We start from the raw sequence: 23,493 nt of genomic DNA on the forward strand, positions 1-23,493 counted from the left end.
TTTGTGGTTGGAGAATGAAATGTGAATGTTAACCTTGACAACGTAAAAGCAAATGTGTAGCTGAGAGGAGGAAGATGTAGAAATAGGAAAGGGAAAGTGAGAAAGAAGTAGGGGTCCTACTACTTAGATGTACTCATTTTACAAAGCAAGGAATCAAAAACTCCTGCCAAAAGAATGAGTTCTATGATACCATTTAAGAATTACAAAGGTTTAGGAAAACTAAAAATAATATTAATATCAAAACTTCAGCATGGGGGATGGGGACGGGAGAGTAATATAAGTGAATTATCACCTCAAATTTCTTAATAGTAAGTCTATGGATGTGGGTTATTGATTTAGGGAGGAGTACAGGAATAAGCACAATTCTCTAAAGTTATCGAAGTGATCTCCAAAAGAAATTTTAAAAGTAACAGCTAAAAGATCTTGTCTTTGGGGAGAATAGTTGGGAATAGAGAAGCATGGGTGAGAAATCGTAACTTTTCATCATAAACTCATCTGTATTATTTGATTATTTACCATATACATGTGTTATTTTGAAAAAACAAATTTTTAAATAAAATATTACTATATATGTATATTAGCGCTACTTATTAATAAGTGGTTAGAAATAAAAGCAATAATAGGTAACTTTAAAAGAAAACATTTACAGAATATTTTCATCATAAATCACCACAATATGATAGAAAAGAATTTATTCTGAAGAGCTTAGTATTTCCCAACTTATCAACATTTTCCTTATAAAATAGGTCCATGATAGAAAACATTATTCCTGTTTAACAGCTGGCAACCCACTCAGCAGTGTAATAGGAAGAGGAACAAAGAAGAGACTACTTTTCCAGGCATTGCCAGGAGTATCAGGGTGACATTGGGAAAGTCATGTCCAATCTACTGGGCCTTAGTTTCCTCTTCCACTGAATGAGAGAATTAGGCAAAAAGGCCTTTAAGGTTGCTTCAAGCATGATGCTATGTGACCTTCAGCAATGCAGTTCATTTCATGGAACTAGAATCACAGATTTCAAAAATTTAAAACTATCGTAAGAGTCAATCTTACTCCCTCATTCTGAGGAGAGGAAGGTGAGGTCTCGTGAAACTTCTAGAGCCGTAAGAGCTAAGAGTGGTAGAATGAGAACTAGAACCCAGATCCTCAGACTCCCATGCTGCCAAGTGTGTCTTCTCTCTTGGTCTGCTTGGGCTGCCACAGCAAAATACCGTAGACTGGGTGGCTTAAACAATAGAAATTTATTTTCTCAACAGTCCCGGAAGCTAGAATTCTGAGATCAGGCTGTCAGCATGGTCGGGTTTTAGGGAGGGCTCACTTCCTGGCATCAGATGGCAGCCTTCTCACTATGTGCTCACACGGTCTCTACTCGGTGCATGTGCGTGGACAGAATCTTTCTCTTCCTTTACTTATAAAGCCATGAATCCTATCAGATCAGGACTCCACACTTATAACCTCGTTTAACCTTAATTACATCCTAAAAGCCCTATCTCCAAACACAGTCACATTGGGGGTTTGGGCTTCAACATATGAATCTGGGGGGAACAGAATTCAGTCCATAGCATCTTCTTTCATAAAATGGATGACACAGCTTTTTCACATCTCTCCTCCCTGCTAATGTAACACAACAATTCTTGTCTCTGTATTTCAACATTTCAATATGAGGGAAATAATACTTGCATATAAAAAAGGCTGGACAGTATTTCCCATTTCTCAGTGATGACTTGTTTAAGAGACTAACTGCATAAATATTTGCATATGATACATTTCTCACTCTCCACATCAAAGTGTAAATTCAAAGACACAAACGTACAGATGCTAAAGTATTCTATGACATCTTCCATACACACTTATCTTCAGTTGCTCTAACCCAGTCTGCTTGTGTAGTCTTCTCTCAGCAAAATTCCGAAGAGTAAAAACTACACACTCATACCCACTAAAGCTAATGGATTTCTAGAAAGAAAATATTTTGCTCTCAGTTGAACATTTCCTTTGTGGTCCAGTTTCACAAAAAATACCCTACATCTTCCTTTCAAACTGACAGAAGTAAACAAAAATTCAAAGTCTGGGTGAGGTGACGGTTGTATTTTCAGTTTAGGGTTAAAAAAAAGAGTTTATTTGCTAAAGTCAAAAAGCATATGGAGTAACTGAAATTCAGAAATAAGGAGCTGAGGATGGGAAACTCAGTTTTGGAGGAAACTGATACTTAAATTACAACATGCCTAGAAATGGGAAAAGACACGCAAAACCCATGAAGTGGGAGACGGTATAATTTGTTAAGTAAAAAGAAACCATTAAAAATACAGAAAAGGGTGCACACTATAGATCAAATAGAAAATACTTTAGCAGAGGCTTCTGAGACAAAGGGTAAGGACAAGGAAACTTATACGACTTCATCCTCACAGATCAGTGAGTGGAGACAGTGTAGTTGTCCAATAAACCTCCCTTCCTCAGCCTATCCCAACCCATAAACCCCTCCCTCAACTAAGTCAATCAGCCACTCCTTGGCTCCCAGAGCACCCAGGGTAGATAACCTTCATTCTAATCCTTATACGCCATCTTGCAGTGTTTTTCCAAGTGTGATTCTCACACCATTTGCATCAGACTCATCTCCACCATTCCCCAGGCCACCCACCCCTACGTGCTTATTAAATATTCAGATCCTTTGTCATCCTTTCTAAGGATGGGCTCAGGAACCTGCATTATATCTAGTGTTCCAGTTGATTATCCTGTGCACTACATTTTGAAAATCATTGCTATACATTAGCTGCCAGCTTGTCCCTTACCAAACTGTGAACGCCTTTGATGACAGTTATCATGATTTATCTGCCTCTTTATTGCCAATGACAAGCTCAAGTAGGTCCTTGATAAATATGTGTTGACTGGGACCCTGAGGAGCACCTCAACCCAAGCAGAAGGCAGGGAAGTGGAACTCACCAAATGACTGACCACATCTAAAACACGGCATTAAATCTTCAAAATCAGGACAAAATGAGTGAGAAATTATCTTGGGTTCTGATTCCGAGTTGACTCAATACTTCACAAACTGTTTCTGAAACATTTACTAATCTTGCTCTGTGGGAAACCAAGCGAGAGCTAGTTGAGGCTCCAATGAGTTCTGTCACTTGAGTTCATGACTCAGGGAAGACACAGCGATGGTACTTCTGAATGCCGAAGAAGCCAGGAAGTTCCTCACTTCTGTGGAGTACAGAGCAGGATCGGTAACAGAAACAGCGGTGGAGGTGAAAACCACATGAGACTCACATCTAGGACTCACACAGGAAGCCACACCAAAGGCTGACCCCGCCGTCAAGTACAACCATATATGAGAAAGCAGAGATCAGGATTGGAGTGACTTTTCCAGAAAGAAGAACACCAGGATGACAGTTGGTCAGTGGGAAACTAAAAGGTGAATAGTAAAACCTCTATTTAGATCCTTGACTCTTGCCTCTCACCTGAATATGTAGGTTGTAGGGAGTAAGGTGAGACTTGGCAACTTCTGTCCTGCCAGAAAAGAACAGTCAGGTTAGCAGAAACAGGATATGCTACCTGCCCAAGGAAGTGAGCTGTGAAATATAATATAAATACTAGGTCATGTCCAGCTTTCGTGGTCATGTCAGTGTGTGGGTCAATCTAATTATGATACCAACATCACAGAGGACTAGATTTCAAATGATGTTTCTGGGGAAAACATGTTCAAACTCATTTTCTCGTTGTTTATTTGCTGTAAGTTGCACAGGTTGAAAATGTTTAGCCCTTTACACAAGGAAAAGTACCAGCCTCAGGTACATTCTGTTTATGATAAGGCTTAAACCCAGAGCAGAAGACAGCTGAGAGTTGACGAGCAGTTCAGAATGGAAATGGCCAAAGAGAGATCTTTTACATCTAAGTAGCTAAGAGCTCCTGGAGAAAACTATCCAACCTTGCCTTCTGATGGCCTGGCATTCCTTTCCATGTCTCTATTCTGCTCTTGCTCTCAATTTGAAAATAGTTATTCCAAACCATCTTCATAAGTCCCCGCCCCACCACAGTCCCTATCACTTTTACCTAGTGACGTCATATTGTACTTCACAGAGAAAATAAGATGCCAGTAGCCAGAGCATCTTCATCTTCCTGCTTGGCCTCTTCCCCTACCCAGAAAAGGAACTTATCCACACCTGTCCTCACCTCCTTTCCCCCATTTCAGTGGGAAGACAGAGAGGTCTCCCTACCCCCAATCAGATCTAGACCCTCCACCTGGGCTCTGGGTTCCTTCCCCTCACAGCCATTCAGGCACTTGGCCTCAACTATTACCAATTTCTCTTCTGTCTGTTTAATCTATTATTCCCCCCCCCCAGACACTTGAGTCCTGATCTTATTAAAAAAATGTATCTCAATCTATCAAAGCCAGACTTCTTTAAAGAATAATCTGTAATTCCTGTATCCAAATTCTAAAGTCCTCAACGCCTTATAGTGCTATAATCCAGCTTCTGAGTCCACCTCTTCACTGGAACTGCTCTTGTGTTTTCTGATCACTTAGAACCACCAAACCCAGTAAGAGGCACTTGACACTGCTAGCCACTCCTTCTCTCTGATTCGCTATTCCCTCTCAGATCTGTTATGTCTGTCTGTCTGTCTGTCTCTCTCTCTCTTTCTCTGTGTCTCGCTAGCACGTGCACATTTTCCTCCTACCTATCTGGATATGCCTTCCTTGTCTCCTAAGAAGGTTTGACTTCTCTATCTCTTCGAATGTTCCTCAGAGTTCTAATCTTGGTCATCTTTTCTTACACTCTACTCACCCTCCCAGGCTCTCACCTACATGACCATCTGGTTGTATTCTAATGACTCCCCATCTCCAGCACAGAACCCTCCTCTGAGTTCCAAAGCCATATGTCCAGCTGTCTGTGACCCGTTAGACTCAGTATGTCCAAACTCAAAATAATCCTCTCTGCCTATGCCCTCTCACCTCAAGTCTACTTTTCTTCCCAGATTCTCTACCTGGCTTAAGAGCACAATCATTGCCCTTGTCAGACAGCAAATCAGGAAGCTCTTTATTTGTTTGTTTGTTTTTCAAAAATATTTAATTCTCCCCATCTCACACACAGTACCCAAAGTCAATTATACTAGTTTCTAAGCAGAATAAGATATTCTGGGGTAAGCAATGCTTCATATATGTTATTTATGTTGTCTAGAGCAATGCATGGTTGTTCAGGTCATTTACCTGTCATTAGACTAGCTATTTTGGGAAAAAAACACATGGCTCAAAAAGCAAACAGATTGAGGTAAAATATTCCTTAGTTCACTAATATGGCCGCAGTGTGGAAATGTTATATATTATGGAAGCAGTGCATGTGATGGGGTTTTTCAAGTTACTGGATATGGTCTGGGTAACTTGAATTATATTGCTTTTTTTTTTAACATAATAAACCATATTATAACTTCTCTACACTGCATAAAATAACTTAAGAGCAAAATTTTCCCCTCATATTTTATTCCAAAAATTATCAACCTCATAGTAAAATGGAAAAAACTGCACTGTAAACATTCGTATACCTAGATTCTACTCCATCATTTGTGCTCTTCTTGCTTTATCACGTATTAATCCACCTAGCCTTCCCTCAATCCACCTTATTCCAAAGTAAGTTGTAGACATCAGTGCACTCCACCCCTAAACACTTGAGCATGCCTGTTATTAACCACAGTTATTTTGAGGACGGGAATTTTCATATATTGCAATGCACAAATCTTTAGTGTATCATTCAAAGAGCTACACATTCTTGACTTCTCCTTCTTCCTGCCCACTCGTCTCATATTCAGTCACCTTCTATATTGCTCAACTCTCACTCCTCTCCTCTAACCCCACAGCTTTAGTTCACACCTTTGTCATTTCTCATCTGAGTTATTGGAAAGTTATCCAATTGTTTCCATTTTAATTCATTCCCACAGCACTTCAAGGTAATTTTTCTAAACCACAAATTTGATGTCATTTCCTGCTTAAATTCCTTGTATGGTTCTACCCTAAACACTTGGGGGAAGCTTTAGGATAAAATCCAATCTCTTGAGCCTGGTATACGAGGATTTGACCCTGTCTATTTCTCTGGCCTCATTTCTTGCCCCTTCCCCGCCTTCCCCAACGTTTTCCTAACCCCTTCTCATACAAATACTAGTCACCAAAGGTATAAAATTCTTTGCAGTATTTCTTGCGCCCTCATGCTCTGCACCTTCTTAGATGGTGTTTCTTCTGTCTGCAATGTCCTGCTGTCCTTTCTTCATCTAGCTACCTCCTAGTCACTCTTCCTGACTCAGTTCAGACATTACCTCCTCCACCGAGCCTTGCATGTCCACCCTCTACCCCCACTGCAGACTTGGTTGATGCCCCTTCTAGGATTTCCTAAACATCATGAACACACATCTTTCTTAGAATTTTGCCCCAGTATTTGCTTGTCAGTCATCCCAACCAGTCTGCAGCTCCTTGAGGGCAGAGAACAAATCCTGCTTCTCATCTCTCTGGTTCCAGATACATAAATGCTCAATACATGTTCACAGAAAAAAAGTAGACAAGAGGAAGGCAGGAGTATTGACAAGATGTTTGAGAATATTCAGCACTCAAGGTGAATGGCGAGATAGTGTTAACTCAAGATAACATCTAGGGGCTGACACGGTGGCACAGTGATTAAGTTTGTGCACTCTGCTTCGGCAGCCCTGGGTTTGCGGATTCAGATCCTGGGTGCAGACCTACACACTGCCCATCAAGTCTTGCTGTGGCAGCGTCCCACATACAAAATAGAGGAAGATTGGCACAGATGTCAGCTCAGCAACAAGACAATCTTCCTCAAACAAAAAGAGGACGATTGGCAACAGAGGCTAGCATGTTAGCTCAGGGCCAATCTTCCTCACCAAACAAAAGAAAATATCTAACACAAATTTAAAACCAAAGGGATCACTTTAGCCTACATAGGCACTTCTCTGTGGCTTCAGGCAAATCATAAGTAAGAGTAAGATCATGAGCCACTTTCTAATTTTTTTAAAATTTTTAATTATGGTAAAATACACCTAACATAAAATTTACCATCTTAACCATTTTGAAGTATGCAGTGTAGTAGTGTTGAGCCATATTGAGCACATTGTTGTGCACGTGCCACTTTTAATTATATAAATACAGGTTGTATCTTCCTTTTGTAAAAAGGACAAATAACAGCATTAAGAAAGCTCTGAAGTAAGGAGTCTAGATTTTTGCCTAAATTCCACATAGCAGCTTTGCAAAGGCTGCCCTAAGGATGCACCACTAAGTACCTGGCAGCAGCTTCTAGAGATGAAGGCAAAACTATCAAATCGCAGTAATCAGAGGGTGTTTTCTTCCAAAGGACAAGTGCATCAGACTACATTTCTGGTGTTAAGAATCCCATGGGCGGGGCTGGCCCCGTGGCCGAGTGGTTAAGTTCGCGCGCTCCGCTGCAGGCGGCCCAGTGTTTCGTCGGTTCGAATCCTGGGCGCGGACATGGCACTGCTCGTCAGACCACGCTGAGGCAGCGTCCCACATGCCACAACTAGAGGAACCCACAACGAAGAATACACAACTATGTACCGGGGGGCTTTGGGGAGAAAAAGGAAAAAATAAAATCTTTAAAAAAAAATAAAAAATAAAAAAAAAAAAGAATCCCATGGGCTTTACACCCAACAGCGAGAGCCAGTCTACGTGAGGCCTGGCCCTGATTATCCTACTGACTATACTCTGGGTGATTTCGAAGAAGCAATAGAGATCCAAACTATACCATTAATTAAACAGCACGTCATCCCACATCTTACCCAAGAAAATGAAGCTTCATTTAGCCCTAAGTTTCTCTGGACTGGACTATTTGGCAATCCTCCACAGCAAATGAGTGAGAAAAGAGATAAGAAATTTGAAATATATTGACAGTATCTGAATCCAGGCATTTGATAGATTCATTGCACTGATTCTAACATAGTCGATTCACAGCTCGGAGGAGGTCAATACCCACCTAGAAGCCAGGGCAGAGTGTATTACCCAACAATGCAAAGCTTGGTGCCACAAGAAGGACTTAGAAAAGAAGTCACAGTGAATCAGTCCACAGCTATTTATTGAGGTTCTAAAATGGACCAGCAGTGTGTAAAATACAATAACATTAAAATTAGCAAGCTTGGCTCCCATCTTTCAGAAATAAAACTTTCAAACTATAGAAAATCTGATCATAAGTAATGTAAACCAAGAAGCAAAAATTATCATATTTGCTGCTTCAAAACTGGGAGAGAGTATAAACTGACAGAAAAACCTACAATTGATTACAAAGGCAATCTCCTAGAAAGAAAGAAACTGAAAGATTTGGGACAGTTATCCAGAATTGGATGATGATGGTTTTCACGATTAATCGATTACTTTTCTTGGTGTGGGATGTATTTTGACTCTAAGAAATAGCATATTTCAACCTGTCTTGAGCAAATGGTGGTATTTACTAGAGAGATACATGAATACTTCATTGAATCCAAAGAGCAGAAGATACACTTGGGCCCCTCCGGGGAAGGAAACAAGGAACTGGGAGTCAGGACCCACGGTTACACTCACCATCACCCTGCAAGGTTAAATACTCCCATTCCCACTTCTCTTGGTTCGTCTCCTTTATTTCTCTCTCTCACTGTGGACAGGCTTTCTCTGTCTTGGGATGCACGTGGTCCAAAGATGACACTCCCCACCAAACCCTGTTTTTCTATCCCCTCACATCCAGTATGGGTGAACTAAAACCTCTGAGACCTAATTCTAAATTCTTGAGTGGAGAAACAGATGAGGATAGCTTAGGTCATCTATCCAACCCCAGATGTTTGTTCGCTGTGACTTTTCCAGAAGTCTCTACTTCCTAGGACTTCAGATGTGCTACCACATTTTGATATTCTACGCATAGGATTGCAAAAACGCTTCAGCACTTACAGCATTTTGATTTATCCAGTAACCAAGTGAAGTTATAGAAATGTGAAGTGAGAACATAAGTGCCAAATTCTTAAATTACCAGATGAGTATTGTTGGTTTTCATCCCACCCAACAAAAAGCACAAGCACTTTTTTTTTAGGTAAAGAGTTTCAAGCACACCCTTAGGATATTCAATTTCTACTATGCATTTTTTTTTTTTTTTCACAAGAGGCAGACTCAGCTTTACTTACTGGAAAAAGCAGTCTGGGCAGTTGTTCTCATCACCAATGTGGGAGCCTCTATCTGGAAATCTAAGCATTTATGGACTTCTAAGACTGGCAACATGGAGACAGAGAGCATAAACCACCATTTCTCACCAAGATGCTTTGTCTTAGAGAATAAGAGTTGTGCTTGGCAACAAATGCCAGAAGGCTCTGAAGTACCAATTACTAACTATTTAAGGACAATGCCATCTCCAAAATGGAATAAGGCTCACAATGATGAAAAGCTGATTCTGTTGCAGGAGTCAAGTATTTCCACACTCTTTCTAGCAAGCCTTTATAATCTGTATTAATCACAAGTTTCTTTGGGGATTCTTGTCTCAGGGATAAGCTTAAACCATTAATTAAGTCACTGCATATGTGACGCCGGAATTGTTCCCTCCTTATTTATAATACATACTTGTCTACTGGTCTGAATGAGGAGAATGGAATGCAGATGCCCAAGCTGCCTGCTTCTGCAGAACCTAGACTGTGGGGTGCTGCCTTATGGGCTGAAATGTACCCTCTCAAAATTCATCTATTGAAGCCCTAACCCCAGTACCTGAGAGTGTAACTGTGTTTGGAGAAAGGGTCTTTAAAGAGGTGATTAATTTAAAACGAGACCACTAGGGTGGGCCCTAATCCAATCTGACTGACATCCTTATAAGAAGAGGAAATGTGGACACACCAAGGGAAATTTGAGCTCTGGGGATGCTTGAGCACAGAGAAAAGATCAGGTGAGAAGGTGGCCTTCTGCAATCCCAGGAAACAGGCCTCAGAAGAAACCAAACCTGCCAATGCCTTGACCTTGGAGTTCCAGCCTCCAGAACTGTGAGAAAATAAATTTCTGCCAGTTAAGCCACCCCATCTGTGGCATTCTATTATGGCAGCCCTTAAGAAACTAACGTGCTCCTCCATGAGAGATTTTACTATCAGAGGATTCCCTAATCCTTTTCTTCAGGGTGACCCATTCATAAGTTTAACTGTATGTGACCCCAACTTAGTCTGTTTCTTATACTAGATATGGAGAGAAACCATAAGAGATGTTCCCACAACACACGGCTCTCATTTCCTCATGGCAACAATTGACCGGGACAAGTACTAGCTGCCTCCTTTACATGAGAGAGACGTTCCGCAGTTTCGCACAGTCCCTCATATTTCCTATTGTCATATGGCTAATTGCTCCACCCATTTATGATATCTGTCTGACCTCTGTAAGCACTTGAGTCCCTGAGATGGTCTGCTCAGAACCAGGCTGCTGAAGTCACAGAGCTTCTATCACTGGCACAGAGACATTGATCAAGCATCCCAGGGAGACTTGGCAGCAGCAGGCCCATTACAAACATTTCCTCTAAAGCCAGTTGACATTGATTTTTTTGGATACACCTCTGAGGACAAAACAGAGTCACAGAATCAAAGAAGCAACAATTCTTCTCTGGCCATTGCAATTATTGAAGTAGAATCACCTTGTATACATACCAGATAATAAAAAGGGGGGTTATCCTCCCCTTTCCACTTGCTTATTTAAAAATTATGTTATCTGAGGAAGGAAGGTTGTTCTGTGTCCAAACGGGGATATTGTGGCTCAGTATGAATCGGGGGTTTGAGTTGTTGCAGGGCTTTTTAGTGAAGAGTTGAAAAGATTAATTTTGCCCCAAATAAGGTTGGTTGAAAGGTGGTTGTTGATTTGCAATGCCACCCAGCACCAGCTTCGTTAGTCCCCACTTATTTATAGAAGTTGCAAATAATCAGAGAAGCGCCTCCAGAGATATTCTGTCAGCCATGGGAACCCAGACTACCCCCAGGGTCAAGGAGAATCCTCACAGGAAAAAAGCCAAGAGTGTGCTAGCGATGTCAGAGCTGCACAGAGCTCAACAGCAGAGATTTCTCTGTTTTCTGTCTCTCCATAACCCTCTCGCCCTCCCCTTCTCCCTTTCTCTCAATCTCTCTCCACTCTCATTCATTCACTCTGTCCTCCTTAAGTTGACTGAAAAGATTTCCAACTAGGGAGGGTCTCCTCAACAATCAGAGTTCAAGGGCAGCTGCTTTTGCAGGAGGCTCAGGATTTCCTCAAGACATGCTATAGAAACTCACCTGCACAGGCACTGGTTAGCAATAAAGACTTTAAAGCAAATGGCCAGCATCTCAGCATTGATCTGTGCTTCCCCATAATCTGACACCAAAGATTCATTTGTTCAAATGGCCAAATATTAATTCAGCGGCCTACCTGGACAGAAGCTAAACCCACACTTCCCACCAAACATACACACACATGCATACAACAACAACAACAACCACCCCTCCCACATACATACACTAACCACCATTCTCACACACAACCACAAACACATACACCACCCACCACCACACACACTTCATCTCATCACACACACGCATAACAACACCACCCACACATAATGCCAACCACACATACATACACACACACGCTTCACAATATGCACATTTCAAAAACCTATTACAAAAATGCATCTCTCATAAATGAGTTGAAATGAATGTGAAAAACAAGAAACATCAACAAAATTATCTCTATTATCTCTCCTCTTTGTTTCAGAATCTCCACCTCTGACTTACAACTAACCCAGATTTTAATATTGGCTTTTGAAGGAAAATGTCTAGTACATTTGATAGTAACCATTTCTTCTATCTTTCCCCTTTTCTTTTGCCTGGCGCCTCCTGAGTCTATGTCAGCTTAATCAAGAGTGTCTGTTGTAGTATTTTTCGCTCAGTGTGTCCTCAAGAAACAGAGGCACAGCTGTGTTTTGTAACTAAGTACCAGACCACATTCTCTCATCATGTGTGCCTTCTTGTCCCAAGGCAATGATGCTTCTTCACTAACAGAACAATTCAGTGTAAGATAATCAGGCAACGCTGGAAGGGTGTGTATTTTGTGCATTATGGGGCATGAGGGGAGTGTTTAGTTTTCTCAGAAACAAAAATTAGACACATTGCCCTCATCTAATTTGGAAAGATATTATCCAAAAGCTGTCAACTCATGATTATACTAAGCCTAAAGTGCTAGCGGATGATCTTGAGCCCTTTTTTTCCCTTCTGCTGGCTACTCTTTTTCTGTTTCACTGCTCATTACCTTCTTCATCAATGCGTAGAGAGAAAGGTCATGGTGATATATAAAGTTAATGCCTTCTGTATTATCTTTGTAGCTCTGCAAAAGATTTGGAAGCAGAATAAGCTAAAACACATGTGAGATCTAAGGATCACCTGAGGATTTTAATTAACTCTGTGATCTTTGTCCCCCAATTTGTACAAAGTAGGCTGTATAAACTTTTGCATGAGATAAATCTGTCTTTATTTCTCTATCTTTGGCTCATTACAAGAAACGTTCCCACAAGCAACTTGACAAATGAAAGTGGTCAGTAGGATGCACTACAAAGGGCTTGTTAACCCAGATATGAATTGTACCGTATTGTTCTGCTGAGTTCTAGGTCATCCACACCAAAGTTCTCAAAGCTCAACATCTGGTATGGTGTGACATAAAAGGGAATTTCATTTGAACTGAATGTATGACTTTGTCACACCATAACTGCACAAAGAACTGTTGTCATCTCTGGCCACTGATAAACTCATTTGACATAAAAAAAAAAGTCACCTAAATTTTACGAACTTCAGTAATTGCACCTACAATAGATTCACTGCCCAATTTCATAGTGACACGATTGTGACTTGTACATATGGGCTTTTCAAACTGTTCAAGGAGAATTTTAACATTCTATTATTTGAGAGTGATTAATGACTAAGTAATGACTAAGACAATCAGTACAACTAATTAATGATTAATACAATCAGTACTATATTCCACATTGTATAAAATGTAAATAGACAGGCTGAAAGGGTATTAATGTTAAGTGAGGATATTTTGCACTTCTGTAGCTAGACATTTTGTTGTTAGGTGCATAATCAATTGAGCTGTGTTGCATAGAATGTATTGACTGCCAATTCACTTCACGGATACTTACTCCATTGTTCAAATATAGAGCATTTAAACTAACCACTGCAGAATTTCCTGAGATTGTGTTTTTTTTTTCAATCAATATTTGCCTTCTTTATATTGTAATACTTTGGAAATTCTCTCAAGCTCGACCAAGAATATTGACTCTAAATCACCTACAATTAAAAAGTAAAACCAAATGTTATTATTTCCTTAAATTTTGTAAGACCACTATGTTGTCATTCATTTATGAGTAATTGTTGTTGCTTGTGGTCTAAGGACTTTACTCTAAATGGCATGGGGAAAACAGCTAACTTTTTTTATGTCGTCAGAGATCACCAGAAGTCAAAATGCCTAATGGCTGGGAAGTTCAGGGCTTAGGGCTATGTGGAAGAGAGCTTGCTGCTCTGTGCTTTTCCTAAGACTATGTTCGGAATCTGATGATTCTAGCTAAGAGTTGAGATGGGAAATTTCGACAGCTTTAAATGAATAGATTTACTTCATGCACTAAGTCAATGTCTAAAGTCAAATTTTCATCCACTCACAATAATGATTTAATGTGTATTAACAGCCACTTGGATTTATCAAGAATTAATGCTAATGAATCAGTGAGCAGTTTTATGCAAATAAAAAAGCTGACATTCATATTGTGCAGTATAGAATACCACTGGTAATACCACACTAATGAGAAAGAATAATAAAAACAACAACTAACATTAGTTAAGCCATTTCTAAATCCCAGATGCTATTCCAAGTGCTTTATATGGATCATCTCATTGAATCCTCAACACCATAAAACAACTCCATGTTGTGAAACTGAGACATACAGAGTTTGAGTAGGATGTTCAAGGTCACATAGTTATTAAGGGGCAGAGACAGGATCTGAACTGAAGCATGCTTACTCCAGATCCTCTGTCTTAAAATAGAATGTTATATAGCCTGTAAGCTGAATTATAAATCACATTTTTACATAGCCATGTCTGAAACTGTTTTGGATTAGCTCCCAAAGGACAAATTCTTATGGTGCCATTAGACAGTTTTCTTTCCCTCCACTCCTCAAAATTCAAAAAAGCACAAGTGATAGGCAATTACCTTCTGAATTTTGTAACTCTTCTCACATCTAGAGCATAATTCTGTATTTGCCAATACTAATTAGAAAACAACAGCATATACAAGAGTGCGTAGGATCATGGTGCAAAATAAAGAATCACCTTGTAGAGGCAAAGCAACTTGGGAATTAAAGTTGACTAATTCTGACTCTGTCAGGGAAATGAAGAGGAAAAGGAATCTGGGAGTTTAGTCTTATTTTCCTTCCCGTCAAATGACTCATGTCACCTCAACCTTGTCTCAGACATACCTGCACACACCCCAGTCTATTCATAATTTTATGCCCACCACTAGACCTTTTTCAATGAAGTGCCAAGGGCCTGTATAACACACTTCCCCTCAAAAACACCAATCCATTCTTTGCCATTAATTTCAAATCTCCCAAAGTGCCATTTTCCCTATAAATCCTTTCAAAATTGATCATTGGAAAGCTATTGCTCAGCTGTTCTTTACCCTCGATATTGGAGTTCAACAGCTACTTTTCCCAAATTCTAACCAATTAGTATCCTCCCACATACACACCCCTTTGATACACATATCCTCAAATACATGTTTATTATAAATTCTCAAACTTTCCTATTAGATTTGCATATGGTCCAGTATCATTCAAAAGTATCTATCTTCTCATTCAATAGCTACTAAGTGGCATTACTGTAATATGAGGGTGGGGCTGTTCACATCTTTGTCAGTATAAAGAGTTTCCCATAATAAAAGTATTTGACACTTTTGATTGAGAATCACATAGACCAATTAATGAGTTAAATTTGTTGAATATTTTAAAATACACTTTATTATTTGTTGGAAATTGGTTAACTATGTCACAATATTGATTTTGTTTGAGTGTGAAAGTAGCTAACACACATCTTTTCTTCACACTAGACTGCTCATTTTCAGTGTATATCAGTTTGCTTTGCACAGAGTGGCAAACTGAATGGCAATGTGATCATCTTAGTAATAACACCAAATAATAACAACATCGATGGGCATTTAATTTCTTTGCTACTCAGCTAGATAGCTTATTGTTACTTAATAAGAAAAATTATGTAGACATCAAGCACTTCTGGCTCTAAAATTGATTTTATTTGCTCTACCCTTTAAAAGCTTAAAAAGGCAACATATATATCCTTACATGAAATATAATTTCGAAAGTGCCATGTTTCCTTTTAATGCAACACATATTCTTTGAGGATACGACTAGGCAATAAGAAGCTTATAATCTTACAGTTTATTGACTAGTAAGGCAGGATGTCATAAACAAGAGAAAATGTGAGTAGTGGGGCCAGCAAGTAGGATCAGAAGAAGACGCCATCAGTATAGACATGTTGCAAACATTAGGAAAACATCCTAAAACAGCTGAACAGATAAACAGACATCTTCCTTGCATAACAGACAAGAGCGTCTGTGTCTGCTTTCAACATCTAAACCCAAAGTACATTTTCAGTCATCACCATGCATGACTTATCAGCAGTTTTGACAGAGTTGACTTCTTCCTCCTGGTTTTCATAATAGCAACTCATCTAGTTTTCTCGCCACTTCTCTGTGTTCTTTCTCCTTCTTCAAAGTTATTAAATGGAGGATTTCCTATGGCATTTTTCCCTGTTATCTTTGCTTCTCATTCCATATTCTGATCTTAGGAATTTTATGCAATAGGACTTCAGTTATCAACCATAAGCCAATGACTCTCAAATTTACTTTTCCAGTCCATTCATTCATTCATTCATTCAATAAATATTTATTGAATGACTACAATGTGCCAATACTAGGGATAAGAGAGTGAATGAACTCGGACTTTTCTGAGCTAAGACCCATATATCCAACGGCGTACTATTATCTCCTCTTGGATATCTCAAAGGCATCTCGTATTAACATGTCCTAAAGCAAACACATAATCTCCCCCTCAAGTCTGATCCTCTTCCCAAGTACTTACCTCAGTGACTGGCACCACCTTCCAACCAGTTGCTCAAGCCAGAAACCTACGCGTCCTCTTCAGGTTTCCCTGATCCTTCACCCCCAAGTATAATCCATCATCAAGCCCATTTCACTGTTACCTCCTAAATGTATTTTGATTCCATCCACTTGACTATCTGCACCTTCATCTCCTTAATCCAGTGTACCATGATCACTTACCTGTTCTACTGCTATTAATCCCCCAGCTTGGTTCCCTGATTCTGTTTTCCCTCCCTCCAATCTCTTTTTACATTATAAAAATGAGTGAAATTTAAAAAACGAAAATCCTATCTTACACTCCCTAACCCCTCTTGCCACATCACCACACTCAGCCCCCTTTTGCTTTTTCAAACATACCATGTTCCATCCTACCACAGGGACTTTCCAATGCTGTTCCTTTGCAAAGGAATGCTCTCCCCATCCTCCTCCCCCGTGCATCTGCTTAAATCTCCTACCCACGAGTCAAGTTTAAGTACGCTTGTCAGTTCCTCAGTGAACTAAACCCCAAATTACGCTAGGTTCTCTATTGCATGCTCTCAGGGTTGCCTTCCCTCTTAGCACTTATCACAGTTGTAATTTTACATTTGTTTGCATGGTGTTTTATTAATATATATCTTCTCCACTAGATTGGAAGGATGATGATGCAGAGACTATTTTTGCTTACCACTGAATGTGCAGCTCTAGTGTACTGCCTATCGCATGTTAGGTTCTCAATAAAGACTTGTTAAATGAATGAATGAATGAACAAACAACAAGAAAGGAAACAAATCACTCAAAATCCCATTGCCTCAAAACAGGCAGTTATATTTTGATGTATTTCCTTCCAATAATTTTAACACAAACATATTTTGACATTTTTACCATCTGGAAAGATACTGTACGCACAATCTTCATTATAATCCTTACATCAAACCTCAAGAATTTCCTGAAGTTGTCAACTATTCTGCAAAATTTTTAATGGCTGCCTAATATTCCAATGTATAAGTCTAGTCTAATGTATTTAAGCACTCTCCTATTATTACTTAGGATGTTTCCAATATTTTTACTGTCATAAATAATGTTACAGCCACCATTTTTGTACATTTTATGCATCTAAATGTATGACTACTTACCTGGGATAAATTCCTAAAATAGGATAAATTCCAGGGTTAAGATGTATTTTAAGACTTGCAAATACCTGAATACTGAGAAAATAAGAGCAGCGGATGATAGTGTAGCATTTTTGTGTGTCTACATTAAAACAAATTATTCAGATTTAAATTGTAAAGTGGGGTAGACTAATTATTTCATTACAAACACTTATTTGACTTTTAAAACTATACATTGTGCATAGATTACTCCAGGGCAAGACTGACAAAATATTTTTCAGGATGGACTTATTTTTTAGCACTTTGTCCTAGTGTCATAAAAAGAATCCTTTCAAGAAAATACTCTCCCAGTTTGGGGATTTTTTTTCTGCTTAACAAACCTGGTGACACTTGATAATTCAATAGAGGTCTCTGCAATATGTTCCAGGAATAGTTATTTGACATTTTACAAGATAAGCATAAATACATCCTAAAGACTCTGCTAATTGCATATGCTTAAAAGTTGTTCCAAATATTTCTTTTGATAAGTTAATCGAGGTCCAGTGTCCTGGGATAAGGTAAGAGATCAGTGCAAGCGTCAGGGACTAGGGCTTCAGGAAGGTGAAATTATCCAGCATGCTGTACACTCCCTCCCTGCCTTCAGTAATTACAGGATTTCCCTCTGGGAGGTTTCCACACAAGAGTCTCAATTAGAAGAGTCTATTAACAAAAACAAAGTCTTCCAGACAAGTGGTTTTTGCAAGAATGCTATATTCAAAACAACCGCAGCAATGCTTTCAGTAAATATGTTTATAATATTTCTGATACTCAATATAAATGTCAGAATCATCCAGTTTTCATTCTGAGAGGATTCAATTCTCAATCTACAGTGTAAGTGCACATCAAGCTAGGAAAAGAAACCTATGCTCAGCCTGACCTACTTTCGATGTTCTGATTTTTTTCTCAGAAAGAATTAAAAACTGTCATTAAAAATCCAGACAGAACTGCATTAATACAATGGATGTAAAAGCATATTCAACATAGTAAGAATCAGTTTTTCTTTTCATGAGGTTCTACAACCAATAATTTTTAGGTATATATTGCTGTTATATACACTAACATAAATCCTCTCAGCTCTCAGAACATATTTAAATTCACAGTCATATCCTCAGTTGCCTGTTCTGGTGCATAATTCTTTTTGTAAAGGAAAGAACCTTTATTAAGGTAGTTTAAATTTTGGTACTATGACTATTCATATTTTCATCATGTCATTATCATATTTTTCATTCAAACATGTTCAGAGACACCCTTGCCTCTATAGTAAAATTTTAATTATCTAATTCTTCTTTTCTTGTTATAAAATGGATTATAGCTTTTTAAAATTTTTCCTAACATTCACAATAACTCTATGGCATATGCATACATGCCCATTTTACAGATGATATACAGAGGATATTGAGGCTCATATACATTAAATAACCTGCCTAGCGTTCAATAACCAGAAAAGAGTAGAGGCAGGATTTGAACCAAGTTCTTTCCAGCTCTACGCTTCTGCTCTTTCCCCTACAACAGGGAACAAATCATACAGCTGTGCTATATGTAGTTATGAGCATCAGAGATGACGTAATTTTGGCACGTTTTTGGCATTCAGTAAGTGACATTTATTGTCATCATCATCATTTTTTATAGTGTCATCTAGCTATGAGGATTCCTTTACCAGAGAAACACCCTACTAACAAGTCTTTTTCAATCAAAGCATATTCTTTTCCTTGCATATGCCTCCTCTCTCTTACCCCACACAATCTATTGCATGAATGAAATATCATTCCTCATTTTCTCCTCCACATGCACAGGTTGAAGACAGTAGTAGTACAGTAGAAAGAACACAGGCTTTTGAGTCAGCTAGATCTGCATTTGATTCCCAACACCAGCACTTAACACCTAAATAACTGTGGGCAAGTTACATGACTTCTCTGAAATGAAGATCTTTTCATCTGTAAAGGGACTAACAGTGCCTTCCTTATAGAATTTGCAGATTAGAAACAGTGCATGCAAATAGTAAATATTCAGTAAATAATTTATCTCATTATTATTACCATCATCATACCCTATGCTTCAGTTAAATCAGACCACATGCCCTTCCTAATATTGTCTATGCTTTGCCACACCACCAGTCTGTAATTCTGCCTCCCATCTCATTGTTTTTTCCCATTTGTTCTTCAATCTGTGTTCAAAAGTCACTTCCAAGATTTCCACTTCCTACTAATCAGAAGAGATCTCCTCTCCATCCAAACTACTGTAGCACTTGGAACTTGCTTATTAGACCCACTGTATCTTGTATCATAATATATTTATTTTTGTCTAACTGTGTCAGTAAACTGCAAGAACCTTGAGGATATGGACAATATCTTATTCTTCTCTGTTTTCTCCACAGCACCTAGCTCAGTACCTGGCACTCAATAAATGGATGAGTAAATCAAATATATAAATATAAACAAAGTTTCTATGAAATCTGAATTCTCTCTTTAATAGTCTTAATTTCAAATGTGCAGGAACTCTTGAGTTAATTCAGGGATATGACCCATTTCTAAACTGACCAAATCAAAAATTCTACTCCTTGACCCTTCGCCATAGAACATCCCTACCAGGATGGACATGAATAAACTGGGATTTCCAGAGGAGCCTTAGGAGCACTGAAGGGCACTGCAGAAAAGTAGCCAGAAACAAAAAGAGTGAGAAGATTGGCAATGTTGTGGTCTGAAAGGGGAAGTGACGTGGAAAATCAGATAGGAAAAAAAGGGCTTCTAAAGAGAATGAATATCTTTTGGTCAAGAAAACTTCTTGATGTATTTCTTGAGAAATCAAACAATTTTAGATCATCATTGACTCTTGTATTAGGGTTCTCCAGAGAAACAGGACCAATCAGAGATTTTATGTATGTGTATACACACACACACACACACACACACATATATATATATATATATAAAGAGTTTTATTATAAAAGATTGGCTCACATGATTATGGAGGCTGAGAAGTCCCACAGTCTGACTTCTGCAAGCTTGAATCCCAGGAGAACTTGCAGGGTAGTTCCCGTCCAAGTCCGCAGGCCTGAGAACCAGGAGCACCGACAGTGTAAGTCCCAGTCTGAGAGGAGGAGAAGACTGATGCCCCAACTCAACTGGGCAGAGACAGAGAGCTTGTCCCTTCCTTCACCTTTTTGTTGTATTCACTCAAGGCATTGGGTGAGGTCCAACCACATTGGGGAGGACAATCTGCTTTACTTGGTCTACAAATTCAAATGCTAATCTCACGTGGATACACTCTCACAGACACACTCAGAAATAATGTTTAGTCAAATATCTGGGCACACCATGATCCAGTCAAGTCGACACGTGAAATGAGCTATCACAACTCTCAAGTTTAAAAGGATGTAATTTTGGCAAAAATAAGGAAATTCAGCAACCCAAACCAGAGTAGCCAATAACACATTAGCCTGTTGCTGAACATAGCCATAAGTCTGGAGGTGGGTCACTGAAGAAGGGCCCTGGCCAAGGGACAAAGTAGGCACTGAAACCCAGCAGGTGCTCTGGGCTCCACACTCTACCAAGCTGGCCTGGGGCTGCCTCCCTGGAGGAAGGGTGCCTTTTTCACATGTGCTGAGTAGCTATAAACCTGAAGGGTTGTAACAGGAGCCCTGGAAGGCTGTTCCAAATTGTCTCCTTTGGTCAACAACAGCCTGTTGATAAACCCTTTAGCATTCTGATAAAAGGTTGCCTCTTCTTTTCCCTAAATATGCATCCCTTAAAACTGCTTGCTTGCAACCTGGGGCTGTAAAAGCTAAAAGGTTAAAAAATATTCAGTGTGGCAAGACCTCACCTGTGCTTTCACTACATGTAAATTATTTTAGGTCAAGAAAAACACTTTAAAGTCCTAAACACAGATAGCTCTTTGATGAATCTTTGAAAATAGACATGCTTTCAATCTATTGTTTTCTTTAAGAATAACAGAGTCTTAAGTGGGGATCCCACTACTTATGCAAAAGACATCAGATGAAGACTTGTCATATGTTCTCCCAAGAAGGAAAATTTCTCTCCCACTACTCCTCCCACTTCTAAAAAGGCACTCTCTCAAGCCTGTTACTTTAAAAGCTTTAGAAAGTAGGGGGAAGAGAAAAGGATGACAATGTCATTTCATGTGACAGCAGCAGCATACAATGAAAACTCCTCTGCCACTCACCCAAGTGTGTTACATTCCGCTGAGACAAATTCTGATTCTCTGCAATCTTGACCTCAAACCACTAATAAATTTGTTGTAATTGTGGACCTGCCTCCTGGCTCACTTACAGCCCTTCTCCCACACAAGCCCATCAGGCAGCTTGAGGGTGGCATCACTTTGGGGGGACAGTGGGAGCTCTGAAAGCCAGGTCTGTGGTCTGAGGCTTCACAGAAACTCAGGGAGGTGATGGGAGGAGGCTCCCCTCCCTGGGAAGCCAGAAGAATGTGGCGACAATTACAAAGGTGGGAACACTGGACAGAAATAGGCCAGGAGAGGCCCATGCAGTTCCCTTTGCCTGGAGTGCCCTTCCTTGCTCCTCCCCTTATGGGAATTCTACCCCCCTTAAGGACCAGTTAAATAACTGCTCTTCCAGGAAGACTTTCCTAATTTTCCTCTTCCTTTCCCTTTGCCCTCCTTCTCTCTCTCCTCTACTAGTACACGCTCAGAATTCATCTTGACTTCCTCTATAATGTCAACCTATATTGCACTTGCTCCTCCTTAGCAATATTTAAGTGTGTCCTGTCTATTGTGGTTTGATCTTTCCATATTTGTCTCCCACATAAGTCATGGACAACTTGAGGTTGGAGACCAAACCTTGTTCAATCCTATATACCCCCAGCACTAGGCACAGTGCCTTGTACATCGTATAGACAGGGCCTTTGCACACACTGTTCCATCTGCCCAGAAAATACTTCCCTATTCTCCACCCCTCATCCCTCATGCAGAGAGGAACATTTATCCCTCCACTCCTCATGCATCCATTGTGTAGTGACACTTATGGCTTTTTATCCCACTCTGACTCACTCCTCCCTCCATCCTAGGACAGTTGGGTATCCCCGGCCAGCACTTATCTTGCTCCCTAGTCCAGCTTTCATGAGGGTATATTCCGATCTGCAACCTTGCCTGCAGTTTTCCAGCATAAATTCAATTCAGAGGAGTATTAGCAAGCTTATTCGACCACATATGTAAGCCACATCCTAAATTGTATCAGTAATAAAGTTGACATTTTGATCTCCATCTGTCTGTCTCCTGCGTCTTTCTCTCAATTCGTTCCAAACTCAAGTGGAGAGAGTGGGATGTTATGTACTGTCCTCCTCAATACTAGTGATGCTTCAGATGATGAGCAACACATCGCTTCCTTGGAAACTCTTCCCTGACCACTGAAACTTAGTTGGGACCTCCTGTACTTTATATATATAATTTTATTTTCCTTCATGGCACTTATCCAATAGCATATTTGTCTGTAGGATTGCTTTCTTAAACTTTTTATTATAGAAAATTTCAAACACATACAGAAGCAGGGAGAATGGTATAATGGATCCCCACACATTCATCAACCAGCTTCATCAATTATCTAACCAATTTTTTTCATCTGCACCCCATCCACTATCCACCCCCCCACACAAACCCAGACAACTTGGAAGAAGATATCCCAGATATCACATCATTTTATCTGTAAATATTCCAGCATCTATCTCTAGTAGATAAGCACTAACATCTTTTTGTTTGTTTTTTCATTTAACCTATTTGTGGGATTATTTATGTTAATGATCATTTCTGCACACACCCATCCCTTTTCCCAGATTACAAACTCCACGTGTCAGAGACCTTGTCTGTTTTATCTCAAATGTATAGCTGGCACTTAGTAGGTACTCCACAACTGAAATGAAAAGGAAGACATTTTTAAAGGGAATACAGAATGCCATTTGAAACTTGGTGGCCAGCATCCATTCCCCTCCTTTTAGTAACAATATCCAGAATTTCCCACAACTCTCAGTCCCTGTGACTCAAAAAGTATTGGCTCCACCTCCCTGCTCCAGGGATCTGGCACCCAACTCAGGTCTGACAAATCAGAGCAATGCAACATCCTGGCCAATAACATTGGTTTAGTGATGAGCACAGGACAATATGACGCAGGGAAACTTGCTCAGCAGCCAGGAAAGAGGCAAGCTCTCTCCTACTGGAAGTGAACC

General features: G+C 39.7%; 1 protein-coding gene across 10 annotated transcripts in view; it reads right to left on the bottom strand.

The window, feature by feature from the left end:
- Positions 1–23,493, bottom strand: part of MACIR (macrophage immunometabolism regulator) — a 169,392-nt gene that overhangs the window by 93,329 nt on the left and 52,570 nt on the right. For all 10 annotated transcript variants that reach the window (XR_011525651.1, XR_011525652.1, XR_011525650.1 and 7 more), the window contains one exon: positions 20,260–20,353. Coding sequence is in view for 4 of the 10 variants with exons in the window: in XM_070571319.1 (XP_070427420.1) it covers positions 20,260–20,353 (94 nt within the window). In the remaining 6 variants the exon portion in view is untranslated. The remainder of the gene's footprint in view (positions 1–20,259; positions 20,354–23,493) is intronic.

This window comes from Equus przewalskii, chromosome 13, assembly GCF_037783145.1.
Source record: "Equus przewalskii isolate Varuska chromosome 13, EquPr2, whole genome shotgun sequence".
Taxonomy (NCBI): Eukaryota; Metazoa; Chordata; class Mammalia; order Perissodactyla; family Equidae; genus Equus; species Equus przewalskii.